At 35.2% G+C, this 13,222-nt stretch overlaps 1 protein-coding gene across 4 annotated transcripts in view; it reads right to left on the bottom strand.

Moving 5' to 3' along the window:
- The window catches only part of GPSM2 (G protein signaling modulator 2), a 62,887-nt gene that overhangs the window by 26,045 nt on the left and 23,620 nt on the right, over window positions 1–13,222 (bottom strand). For all 4 annotated transcript variants that reach the window (XM_027096275.1, XM_027096273.1, XM_027096274.1 and 1 more), the window contains 6 exons: window positions 12,936–13,078; window positions 12,281–12,404; window positions 12,050–12,165; window positions 9,408–9,563; window positions 8,179–8,287; window positions 7,183–7,312 (listed from right to left, as the gene is read on the bottom strand). In XM_027096275.1, the coding sequence (XP_026952076.1) occupies window positions 7,183–7,312; window positions 8,179–8,287; window positions 9,408–9,563; window positions 12,050–12,165; window positions 12,281–12,404; window positions 12,936–13,078 (778 nt within the window). The remainder of the gene's footprint in view (window positions 1–7,182; window positions 7,313–8,178; window positions 8,288–9,407; window positions 9,564–12,049; window positions 12,166–12,280; window positions 12,405–12,935; window positions 13,079–13,222) is intronic.

Genomic DNA, 13,222 nt, shown 5'->3' with positions numbered 1-13,222 from the left:
GCAAAAAAAAAAAAAAAAAAGAAAAAGAAACCACAACTGACACATTAACTCCCCCTTTTGTAATTCCCCCTATAACTTCCCTCTTCCTCCCTAAGTTTTTATATTTTCATTACATATGTATATATCTCTAAGCAATGGAGCTTATTATATAACATTACATACTGTGTATGTTCTCTAACTTGCTTTCTATGAGCAATCTCATGTTTGTGAGATTCATCCAAGTTGGTATGAGTAGTTTAATTTTCATTGCGATTTTAGGACAAGGAAAGCATATACCCTTTCTATTGGTGACAGCTATTTAGGTTGCTTCCAATCATTTGTCATTATAAGCAATATTACTACAGAAATTCTTGGAAATATCTCCTAGTGTACATGAGCAAGGCTTTGTTCCAGTCTGGATAACAGATGAGTGTAACTGGGAGTGGAACTGCTAGATCATATGGTTGGTACATCTTCAACTCTACCAGAATATTGCCAGACTACTCTTTTGAATACACCAATTTCTACTCCTATCAACACTGCATAAAAGTTTCTATTACCTGTATTGTTTCAATACTGGTGTCATCAGGCCTTTTAATTTTCATCCACCTCATCCACCAATATTACCTCACTATGGTTTTCCCTGATTAGTTAAATACCTTTTCACATATTTATGGGCTATTTGTGTTTCTTCTGTTCATCACTTTTGCCTATCTTTTAGTTAGGTTATTTGTCTTGTTTTTAATTCATAGGAGTTCTTATAAATTGAGGATACAAATCCTTTTTTAATCATCTGTGTGGCAAATGTCCTTTCAGTTTGTGTTTTATCACTTTACAGTTTCTTTTAATGAAATGAAGTTCTTAATTTCAGTGTCAATCTTTTTCGTAATGGTTTTGTTTTTGTGGGGTTTTTTGTTTGTTTTTGTGTTTTGAGAAATCCTTTCCCTCTCTGATATCATGAAGATATTCTCCTTTATTTTCAGAGGTAGTACAGCATACTGATTGAACAGACCAATCACTCATTGTGATATGACCTTGGGCAACTACTTCTCTGTGATTTTCTCATTTGTATAGGACAACTATACCTACCTCATAGATCACTGTGTGATGATAAATGCACCATCATCTGTAAAGGGGTCCGTATAATGCCTGATAAGTAGTAAGCATTCAGCAAGTGTTAGCTGGCTGATCATAATTATTGCTCTAAATCTGTCTTCCATACTTAAATCCTTGATCCATCAAGAATTTATTTTTGTGTGCTATTAATTTCCATATATGCAAGGATTATAAATATAGACTCTATATTCCATTCCATTGGTCTATTTGTCTCTATGCCAGTAACACACTGTCTTCATTACTGTAGCTTTATAATCTTTATATCTGTAGAGAAAGCACTTCTCATCTCTTGTTTTTCATCAGGAATGTTTTGGCTTTGAGTTCTTAGCCCTTTTTTCTTTCATATACATTCATGAATGACCTGGTCAAATTCCACAAAAAAACTGCCATTATTTGCTTGGCAGCACACTGAATTTATATCAATTTGGGAAGAACTGACATCCTTTAAAATATTTAGTTTTCTGATAGGCGCAATTCCTGAGAGAAATGTGTTTAGATTTCCCCTTATGGTTCTGGATTTTCCCATTTCTCCTTTTAGTTTAGTCAGTTTTGCTTTATGTACACTGAAGCTTTGTTATTAGGCTTGCTAGATACATACAAATTTAAGGCTTTTATCTTCCTGGTGAATTGAATTCTTAACCATTGTGAAGTGACTGTCTTCATTTCTAACAAAGTCTTTTGACTTAAAGTACATTTTATCTGATATTAGTACAGCTGTACCAGCTTTCTCTTGATCAGTTTTTCCATGGTATGTTTTTTCAATCCTTTTACTTTCAGGCTTAGTTGGATTTTATTCTTTTACCAATCTGATACTCCTGGTCCTTTAAATGGAATGTTTACATTTAATAGAATTATGATATATTTGGATATTTGAGCTATTTTCTCCTTTACTATGTTTACTGGTATATTATATTAATTGATTTCCTGATATTCAGTCCACTTGAATTCCTATTTATTTGTTTTAAATACACTGTGGGTTTGGTTTGCAAATATTTTGTTTAAAATTTTTACATCTATGTTCATAAGTAAAGATTTGCCTGTAATTTTCCTTTCTTGTACATACTGTTCTTGTCTAGTTTGGATATCAAGGATATACTAGTCTCAGAAAGACTGATAAAGTGTTCCCACTTTTCTAGTTACCTATAAAATTTTATGGAAGGTTGGAATCAAGTTTCTTAAACGTTTGGTAGATCACACTTGTAAAATCACCTTGGCCAGGTATTTTCTCAGTGGAAAGATTTTAAATGACTCATCAAATTTCCCTATGGTTCTAGGCATTAGAGATGCCATCCATTCACATTACATTCTACCATTAGATTTTTCTAGATTCAATTTTGGTAAGCTGCTTTTCTAGAAATTGTCCATTTCTCTTAGGTTTTCAAATAAAATTATTCAGGATAATCTCATCTTTTTAATGTCTGCTGCATCTACATTATATCCCCTTTTCTCTCTCTTTTTTTTTCCTCAAATAATCTTGCTGTAGATTTGTTAGTCTTTTTAAAGAACCAAATTTGGGTTTTTAAAAATTTTCTCTATTGAATCTTCGTTTTAAATTCATTAATTTCTGCTATTATTTCTTGCCTTCTACTTTCTTTTGAGTTTTTTGTTTTTTGTTTTGTTTTTAACTTTTTAAAAGCTGGATACTTAGGTCACTGAGTCTCTTTCCTTTTAAAATATGATACAATATAAATTTTGCTCTAAGAACTAATGTAAGTTGTATCACATAAATTATAATTCAGTCCTAAGTCATTTTCTAATTTTATTTATGATTTCTTCTTAAATCATACCATAAGTTACTTAGAAGTGTGTATTTTCCAATGAATATGTTTTATACATTATCTTCTTGTTAATTTCTAACTGAACTGCACTGTGCTCAGGGCATGAAATCTATGTGATACAGATTCCTTCAAATTTGTTGGTTTGGCATGTGGTCAAATTTTTGGACCTGTTTCATGAATGTTTTAAAAGAATGTGAATTGATTAGTTGCTTGACACAGTATTCTGTATGTCCATTAAATCAGTGTGACCCATATTTTTAACTGTGACTCACATTAAGAAATACATTTGGAATCTAAAAAAATAAAACGAATAAAAATGAGAAAACAGAAACAGACTCACAGATACAGGCAAGAAACTAATGGTTATCAGTGGGGAAAGAGAAAAGGAGAGGGGCAAGATAGGAGTAGGGTATTAAGAGGTACAAACTACAATGTATAAAACGAATAACATGCAAGGATATACTGTACAACACAGGGAATATAGCCAATGTTTTATAATAACTTTAAATGGAATATAATCTATAAAAATTTTGAATCACTATGTTGTACACCTGAAACTAACATAATAATGTAGATCCACTATAACTTTAAAAAATACATTTGTGGGCTCCCCTGGTGGCGCAGTGGTTGAGAGTCCGCCTGCCAATGCAGGGGACGCGGGTTCGTGCCCCGGTCCGGGAGGATCCCACATGTCGCGGAGCGGCTGGGCCCGTGAGCCATGGCCGCTGAGCCTGCGCGTCTGGAGCCTGTGCTATGCAACGGGAGAGGCCACAACAGTGAGAGGCCCGCGTACCGCCAAAAAAAAAAAAAAAAAAAAAAACATTTGCATTGCAACCCTGAATACACTTAAATGTAGAACAAAATCTCCACACAACAGTACTTGCCCTTATTATGTATGATAACCGCATTAACATGTATGTATGTGGGTGTGTATGTATTTAACGTTAGTTCCAACACCTGAGATTGATTTTATAACTCATTAAATGGGTCAAACACACAATTTGAAAACACATCAAGCCCATTAATTGTGCTGGTCAAATCCTCTATATTATTACTGACATCTGACTCCTGATTTTTACCTATCAATTACTGAGAGGTACGTTAAAATCACATTAAGCTAAAAGTATCAGCTAAGACGGACTCTGAAGCCAGACTGACTAGGTTGAACTCCCATCTCTACCACTTAAAAAGGTAACCCCAGGAAATTTACTTAACCTCTCCTGCCTCCTAGAGTTGTTAGGATTAAATCAGTTACAACAGGCAAACACTGCCTGCGCACATAGTAAGCACTCAATAATTGTTAGCTATTATTATTTTTTTCAAATCTGCATGATCATTTTTGTTATTCCTTTGTTTCAATTCTGTTATTCCTGTAAACATTTAATCATAGTCATTTTATACCCTGAAGATCTTGGTGACCTGATTTTGCTTTTGTTTGTTTTCTTACTCCTTTTGGCTTGTTTCTTTAGGTATTTGGTAATTTTGTTATTGTTGTTGTTGTGAGTCTTTATAGGCCTGGATAAAGGATGGCTTGCTTACCTCCAGAAAACATTTGATCTTACTTCTGCTAAGTCCCTAGGAGTATTTCTACTTTAGTATTTCTAAAGTGCTTTCAAAAGCACTTTAATGGATTGGGCTTTCTTATACTGTGCAGATAGAATAAATCAAATTCCAAACCAGTGTGTAGACAGGCTTATGAATTCAGATTCTTATGGGAGACTCCTTTCCTCCACCCTGAGCCAACACCAGAAATATACAAGTTTTCTTGTTTCTTTTGGCTGCACCACATGGCATGCGGGATTTTCATTCCCCGACTAGGGCTTGAACCCGTGCCCCCCCTGCAGTGGAAGCATGGAGTCTTAACCACTGGACTGCCAGAGAAGTCCCTATACAAGTTTTCTTGCAGTTCCTTTAGCCAGCAGATTTTTCCAGGCACTAGGGATATAGCAATGAACCTAACAGACCAAAAAATACCTGTCTTCATGGAGCCAAAGTGAGCAGGGGGTGTGGGAGGAAATGATAAAGCAGTCTGGGCCCGGATTACAGGGCCTTTTAGCCATGGTGAGGACTGAAGATTTGGTTCCAGGTATGATGGGAAGTCACTGGAGGGTTCTGAGCAGAGAAATGACATGACTTGATTCATATTTTAAAAAAGCACTCTGGCTGCCCTGTGGAAGTCAGTGTGAGGGATCAACAGCGGAAACAAAAGAAACAGTTGCAAGGCTAATGCTCTGCTGGGAGATGTTGGCAGCTTGTACTGAGATTGTTGCAGTGTACATTGTAAGAGAGATTAGGGATGTATTTTGAAGGTAGGGTTTCTGATATGTTGGATGTAGGAGTGGGTGGGAGAAAGGGAACAAGGATGGCCCTTAGGTTTTTGGCCTGAACACTGGTGTGAATCATGGTACCATTTCCTGAGACAGGGCAGACTAAAGCAAGAACGTGTTTGGGGAGAAAAAAACAATTGATCCATTTTGGATGTGTTAAGTTTTAGATGCCAATTAGATATTCAAGTGGAAATGTTAAACATATGAAACTCTAACTCAAGAGAGAAATTATGACTGGAAATACCAATTTGAAAATCATCAGCATATAGATGATATAAAAGCCAACCGACTGAATGAAATCATCTAGAGTTGTGCTGTCTGATATAGTAGCCACTAGCCACATGTGGCTTTTAAAACTTTAATTAAAATTAAATAATATTTAAAAATTCACTTCTTTTTGCATTGGCCACATTTCAAGTGCTCAACAGTCACATATGGCTAGAGGCTACTATACTGGACAGCACAGATACAGAACATTTCCATCTTCACAGAAAGTTCTATTAGAAGCACTGATCTAGAGTGTAGGATAAGAGGAAAAAGGATAAAATCAGGAGGAAGGATATGGATGGACAGAAGATAGAGAAGGAGAGAGGGAAGAGGGAAGGGAGAAGAGGTCCAGCAACAGAACCCCAGGTACTACAAATGTCAAGGATTGGAAAGATGAGGAAGAGAGGGGAGTTATGAAGACAGAGTGGCCAGTGAGGTGGAGGTAAGCCAGAAAGAGGGTGATCCTGGAGGCCAAACGAACAAAGCACTATGAGGAGGGAATGATCAGCTACAGGAAATATTGCTGAGAAATCAAATATGCGGACATCTAAAACTGATCAACGTATTTGGTAAATTGGAGTTCTCTGGTAACCTTGAAAAGGTTTTAGTATCATCATGGGGCCAAAGCCAGAGTCCAGTGGTTTGAAGAGAGAATGGGAGGTGAGGAAGTAAAGACAAGGAACAGTGATGTTATTTTCAAGTTTTGTTGTAAAGGGAAACAAAGGAATAGGTCTATAGCTAGAGCGGTCCACGAGGACAAGTGATAATTTGTTAAAATATGAGAGCTATTACAACTTAACCAACTTGAAAATTAAACACAGGAAAACCTTTTAGCCCATTATTCAATTACAAAGTACATGGTCCAGTTTACTATACTGTTCATACTTCAATATCATTTTTCAATTAAATGTTCTTTCAAAGTCTTAGATGACTAGCCACTAATTTCTTTTTCCTCTTCCTTTTCTTTGTATGGGTTAAAGGAGGATATTGGGAAGATAAAAGCTAGATTTTTCACTGACTTTCAAGTTCAAAACATCTGTCTGTGTCAGTAATTTTTTTTCAGACTAAGAATTTTTTAAGCCTTGTCTGGATCTTTAAAATGGATCTCACATAGAGTTACATATAGATGGTATCCAAAAATGTGGTTCTACTTTTTGTTCCTTTTTATTTTTTTAATCAACAGTAGGTGTTTTTTTTTCACTTAGAAACAGAGACATTATAGCATATTTTTTTCTTATAGCAATGTCAAAACCAAATCAGCACCTAAAGAAAATTTCTGGGTTTTCTGAATTAAAAAAATAAAAAATCCTAAGAGATTCCCCCTTAGAAATGAAACGGGGGGAATAAAAGCTAAACAAAAATCAAATACGTAAAGACATTTGAAACAAAGAGGTTAAACAGTAAAATGTTTTAATTTTCACATCTTCACATTTATAAATTTTTGAGTGAGCCTAGAGATACAGAATTTAAATGTATTTAAAAAATATTTAAACAAAATAGTTATACCTTTACCATTTCTAAGTTCATGATAAAAGCTATAAAATACTGTATTCCATACTGATAAATTAATGGGACAGTGGTAAAGCAAAAAAGTATAATAGTTGAGCTTCCTATGTTATATATCTCTCTGGATATGGTAAACATATCCAGAGATAAGTAACTTAAATGTAAATCTTGAGGATAAAGAAATTGGGTTTTGAAGACCTAATACTTACCATGCAAACTGTTATCAACTTCAATATTTTCAGACATCATTGAATTGTTTGTGCTGTAGCTCAGCCCAAGAACCATTTGAAGATCTGAGAGATTGAGTTGTGCTGTTAGTTCACCACTTCTATCCCCAACCTACAACCATAAGCATTTATACTTTAGAGTAGTATTTAAAGTAAAGAATGGTGAAGATTAGTTGAAAATGTTGTCAACCTAAAACTGGAAGAAACTAGAGAGATGAAAATAGTTATTTTAAAATTATAATACTATGAATGAAATGTGTTTTTTCATTAATAGTATTTTGAAGAAGAAAAGCGACTAAAATATGACAAGAGGACAGATAATTACATTCTGCCAATTCCTTAATTCTCTAAATATTAGATTGCTCTTAATCTCTATGATCACCTTAAATAATAAAGTAGGTTACTCTGTGACACGTTAACTTGGCATCACATGAATACAATTTCCTTAGAATACTGTATTTCCATCCTATAGTAACAGTGTTTATTAAGCTAGCACTAGACATTATACTAGGTACTTTTATATATACTTTATCTCTAATCTATATAACAATTTGCAAAGCAGATATTATTATTATTCTCATTTTACAGATGAGAGAAATGATGCTCAGAAAAGTTTCCAAGCTCAAATAGCCAGCAAATGGCAGAACTGTAACAGGAACCAGTCCTTGATTCTAAGAGCCATGTTCTTCCTTTCATACCATGCTACTTTTCCACGTAGAGATGGGGGGACAGTGGAAGCACATGTTAGTAATTCTCCCATTCCTCCATGCTCAGCCCTTCCTTCCTGTCTTCCTACATCAAGGCCAGTGCAAACATACCCCTGATCTGTATCTCAAAATGCTCTGTGCAGTTCTTATGCCAAGAGAACAATATATAATTAAATTTATTACTCAGCCATATAGGAGCATTCTAGAGAAATAATAGGGCTGCAGATCTGTGAATCGCAATAGCACAGATAACAATTTTTTAGTTTCATACCTCTCTTGAAATTTCCAAGTGCTTTTCAGCAAAATGCATCGCTTGATCATGATTTCCTAGAGCTGTGTATGCATTTCCTAAGCTCCAACATGCTCTTCCTTCACCAATTCTACAAAACAATTCAAAGCTAACATGCAGTTATCTGAAAGGAGGTCTGTGTGAAGAATAAAATCTATCTAGTAGTAATTAAAGGCATAAACAATGCTTTGGATTTATTTGGTCTTTCTTATAAAGAACAAACTATCATAATACTAGAGACATACAGTTGGCCTGCTTCAGGTTCCACATCCATGGATTCAACCGTTATCTGAGAAACCCCCCGGATACAGCCAACTGTACTACACCATTTTACATAAGAGACCTGAGCTTCCATGGCTTTTGGTATCCATAGGGATCCTAGAACCAAACCCCTGCAGATATCAAGGGACGACTGTATTAGAAAAACCACATAATAATGAACTCAGAGTCAAGTTTTAAAATGGAAAACATCCTTTTTAAACATGCAGTATATTATAAATAAAGTCTCAGGGATAGGTCTTGCAGTTCAACTACCCCATTTTCTTTCCATGGCATCCTTACCAGGATTCAGTCTATAATCATTCAGTCTGTATTTGAACACCATGAGGAAGAGAGAACTCACCTCTTGAGGTAGCATACTTCATTTTGAATAACTGTACAGAGTTCTTCATACTGAGATAAAAATCTATCCTACTAAAGCAAACATCAAAGACTAAAGTCCTGCACAGATATTGTTTCTTCATACAGTTTTTTTAAAAAAAGAAGAATTAAACATCAACATTTAAAAATCAGAAGATTTTATATGAAACTCAGGACTCGCAGCTTCTCTTGAAAAAAGAGGCGGCTCTGCATCCTCATTCCTTCCAGGCAACACTTAGCTGGAATTGAATAGCAGCTGTCCCCTTAACACTGTTGGGCCTATTAATTTCACTACAATTTTCACACTGATCTAGTCAGGAGGGCCTTTGCAGGCAATTGAGTTTGTGACCTATTTACTGATCTTGGTTCAAGGTTATATGAAACCATTCTAATCCTCTCCAGCCCTTCAAACAGTAACATACAGAGGATGTTACTGAAACAGAGGAAATACTTTAAAAAGGAATTAAAAAGAAAACAAAGGAAACAAAAAAGAAATTTAAAGGAAATATTCTAGGGATTCAACAATGTATCTATATTTTATCATAACTATAGTAAAAAGGTATATAACTTACCTATCATTTAGCTCTTGAGCAATTGCTAAGTGCTTTAGATGATAGTCAATGGCCTTTTCATAGTCTTGAAGTAAAGTATATGTGTTTCCAAGACTGTAGCAAGACTGTGCTTCTACAGCTCTGTCTTTAAGCTGTCGAGCCAATAGTAGCGTCTTTCTGAAAAAAGAAATTAATTCTTACATAATGGCTATTATAACTATATTGGCTATAATAACCATAAAATAAAACTCACTTTTCCTCCTGCCTTTAAAGTAAATCTGTTTTAGATCCTAATATCCCATATTTTCTCTATTACTTCTAGATAAAATGAAAAGATGTCCTTGAAACACAAAAAGCAAATCCAGACTTTTAGAATAAATGTAGGAGTCCTATTAATTCCCCAGAGAAAAGGAGAACAGACGCATGAGATCAAGTGCCTCTGAAGATTAACACAGTATTTTTAACATTAAAAAAACACTTTCGCTGTTGCAGTGCAATAACGTAAAGTTAAGTTTGTCCACATACCCTCTCTTTTCAATCATACTGTTGCCTTTACATTTTGTCAAAATTGAAAATACTTAGTTAAAATTGTTATGTATAGGCCATTAGTCACTGATTCATGAAAAATATTAAATGCTACATTTAAATATTAACCAAATTCTACCTTGTGAAATCAATGAGAAGCTAGTGTAGCAATTAAGAGCATGGACCCTAGAGCTAGGCTGACTGGGTTCAAATCCCAACTTTGTCAGTTAGTAGCTCTGTGACTGGGGCAGGTCACTCACCCTCTCTATTCACTAATTTCCTTTTACATAAAATGGGGAAAACACCTCACAGGGGTTTGTGAGGATTAAATGAATTAGTATATATAACGTGCTTAGAATAGCATCTTGCTCACAATAGATGCTAATAAATGTTAATATGTTTTGTTATTATTATCATCCGTGTTAAATCTACAGATGCTTTTTGGATCCAGTAATTTAAATGACTCTTTCCTATAATTTCTGCCAAACAGTATAAATACTTCATATCATTTATAACTATATGATAATGTGATAGTTTTTTTTAAGCAAACAAACCTGAAATTATATGTTTAATGATGATACCTTTAAAGCTGTTACCTTGGGAGGCTACCCGCTTGTTCTAACATTGCCTGCCCTCTCAAACACTTTTGGAAGACCTTTGGAATTGCTTCCGGCCCTGTGGCACAACCCTTTCTGGCATGCTGTTATTCTTTGAGAGTACAGCTAATTTGTAAATGGTTGGAAGTCTTTCCGGAACCAAACTCAATTACTAAAGTAGGTTTACCAAACTACTGCTTTCTGTCCTTTCTATTATGGATCTATAATGTTAAGAGAGTTTTCTTGTATGGCCCTGAAAACACTTCCAAAGAAGAGTTCCAAAAATATTTTTAATCAATATTTTTGGAATATGTGTAAAGTTCTGAGTTCTACCTGTTTGTGGGTGTGTGGGGCAGGGGTAAATTTCATTACTTTATACTCATGCTTCTTTAGTCAGACAGCCACCATCCACTTTATTACAGAACTTTTCAGTATTTAATATAAGTACATCATTTATTAAGACTTTTCTATGTGTTTTGGATTTAAAATATAAGAAACTTTTGTATTTAAAATCAAAACATATGCTCCTTGTATAGTGATGTACTTTATTTGGAAGGATATTTCACATCTAACTAGTCATAACTAGTCAACCAACAAATATCAACCATTAGTTGAAGTTTAAAGGAGGATGGGATGACATTCTAGTTTTTTAGATGGACCTAAAGCAATTTTACCTTTTTTTTTAGATGATGAACTTTCCAGAACTCTCTCATGGATTTTTCAACAATAAAATATAAATCAATCAAGACTGTGTCTTTGGTTCAGTCAAACTGGCTTCTGCCTAAGGTCTGTATGGGCCTTCAGTTCCCACTAATTAGAGAAAACTCTGAATAATCTAGAAAGCACAGGGCAGGCAATATGAAGCAGTTTAAACATTGCTATCATGTATGCTTCAAGTCTACAGATAGATTAAAGAGACCCTGCCACAGAAGAAGCTGGGAGTACTAACTCCTCGAGTAAGTGAACGGGGGCCTCAGCTTACAGCAAGGATCAAAGCTGGGCAGAGGGTGGGAGGATAACTGCTCGATAAGATGGTAGGATGATGGCGGGAAATTCAGTCATCACTGGAGGAAACTAGGGCATCTATTTGTTACCAAGCTTTCTTGTGGCCTCTCTGCAAAGCCGTAACTGGTGGTGGTGGTGTGGGAGCATATAACTATACACACCATACATGCTAAACAGGTTTAAAGGATTTTAAATGTTTAGAATCTCATTTAAAATAATGTTTTAAAGATAAAAGCTAATAAAAATATAAAGGGGCCATACTGCTGCTATTAAATCTTAGGTACAATGATATGTATTGAGCACCGTGTGCCAGGTACTGTGCTAAATAAGTGCTTAATATATTCTTTCATTCAATCCTCATAACAATTCCAAAAGCCAAGTATTGATATCTTCCATTACAGATGAGAAGACTGAGACTTAGAAAGCCCAAGGTTCTGCTGCTTGTATGCAGCAAGAAAGTTTTAAACCCAAAGCCTATGATTCTTTGGATTGCATAACTACCCATTTTACATTTATCTACAGAAATATTAGACTAACCTATAGTATTCAGAGGCTGTTTCAAATTCACCAAGAAATATATATGCATTTCCAAGGTTGCTATATGCTCTTCTTTCAGCTGCTTTATCTCCAAATTCTTTTGCAATAAGGAGACGCTGAAACAGAAAATTTTAATTAGATGTAACTATATAATAAAACTAAAGAATAATCTAATCACTGTTCAAAACACTGATGGAGAAAACGACCTGGCTCCAAAGCCTTGCATCATACCTGCTCATGAGCTATAACTGCATCCCTGAAGTTGCCAAGGAGGTAATGCGTGTTTCCAAGATTGCCAAAGGCACGTCCTTGGGCTGCTCGGTCGCCCAAAGCAGTCACTAGTGATAGGTTTTCCCTAAGTGATAATAAAAAGTCGTGAAAAAATGAGTTTGAGAAAAACATTTATTGACTTTATTTACAAATCTAAACTCTTTATCAGGAAAAGAATATTTAAATAAGCTTACAACCATAATGTGCCACATTTAAAAGATATAGCTATGCTGGAGGGTGATTACAGGAAATAATTGGGAACATTTTACTCAACCATTCAGGAAGGTTTCTGCCCAGAGTCCAGGACAGAGTTAAACTTAGAACCCCTATAGCTAAACAGTTCTATGAAATTCTACTGATAAAAGACTAAGTTTACTCCAAATAACTTAGACTAACTATTGATGCTTCTTGTTTGTGCCATTAAGTGGCACTGGTCTGCAGTTTAAATGAAAGTTTTCCTGGGGAGGGAGGGGATTACTTCTAATACAACACTATAACATTTTGGCAATGATTTGATGGTTTATTTTACTTACTAGTCTATGATTTTAAAACCTTTGCCAAACTTAAAAACTTACTACTGGCTTGGGTGGGCCACATGACTGCTGATGCTACTCACTCATAATAATCCACGGCTGCCTGCAGAGCGTTTCTTACTTCTTCTGGAAATTCTCCTACGTCCTGAGGACCAGGGCAGCCAAAACTTTTCCCTTTGGCGTGATACACATTTCCGAGATTGTAAAGTGCTCTTGCTTCTCCCACCTAGATGAAGATAACAGCAGTTTACAATTTGAAATCAGAGGCCAGGTATTATAATGCTATCACATATATTTATTCATGAGATCCTTGACATTACGGTCAAGAGAAAGAAATGTTTACATTAGCCATCCATACAGAACCAAACAC

This window comes from Aethalodelphis obliquidens, unplaced genomic scaffold, assembly GCF_003676395.1.
Source record: "Aethalodelphis obliquidens isolate GAN/ISIS:26980383/991018 unplaced genomic scaffold, ASM367639v1 scaffold100, whole genome shotgun sequence".
NCBI lineage: Eukaryota > Metazoa > Chordata > Mammalia > Artiodactyla > Delphinidae > Aethalodelphis > Aethalodelphis obliquidens.
This window is presented reverse-complemented; position numbering and strand designations above follow the sequence as displayed.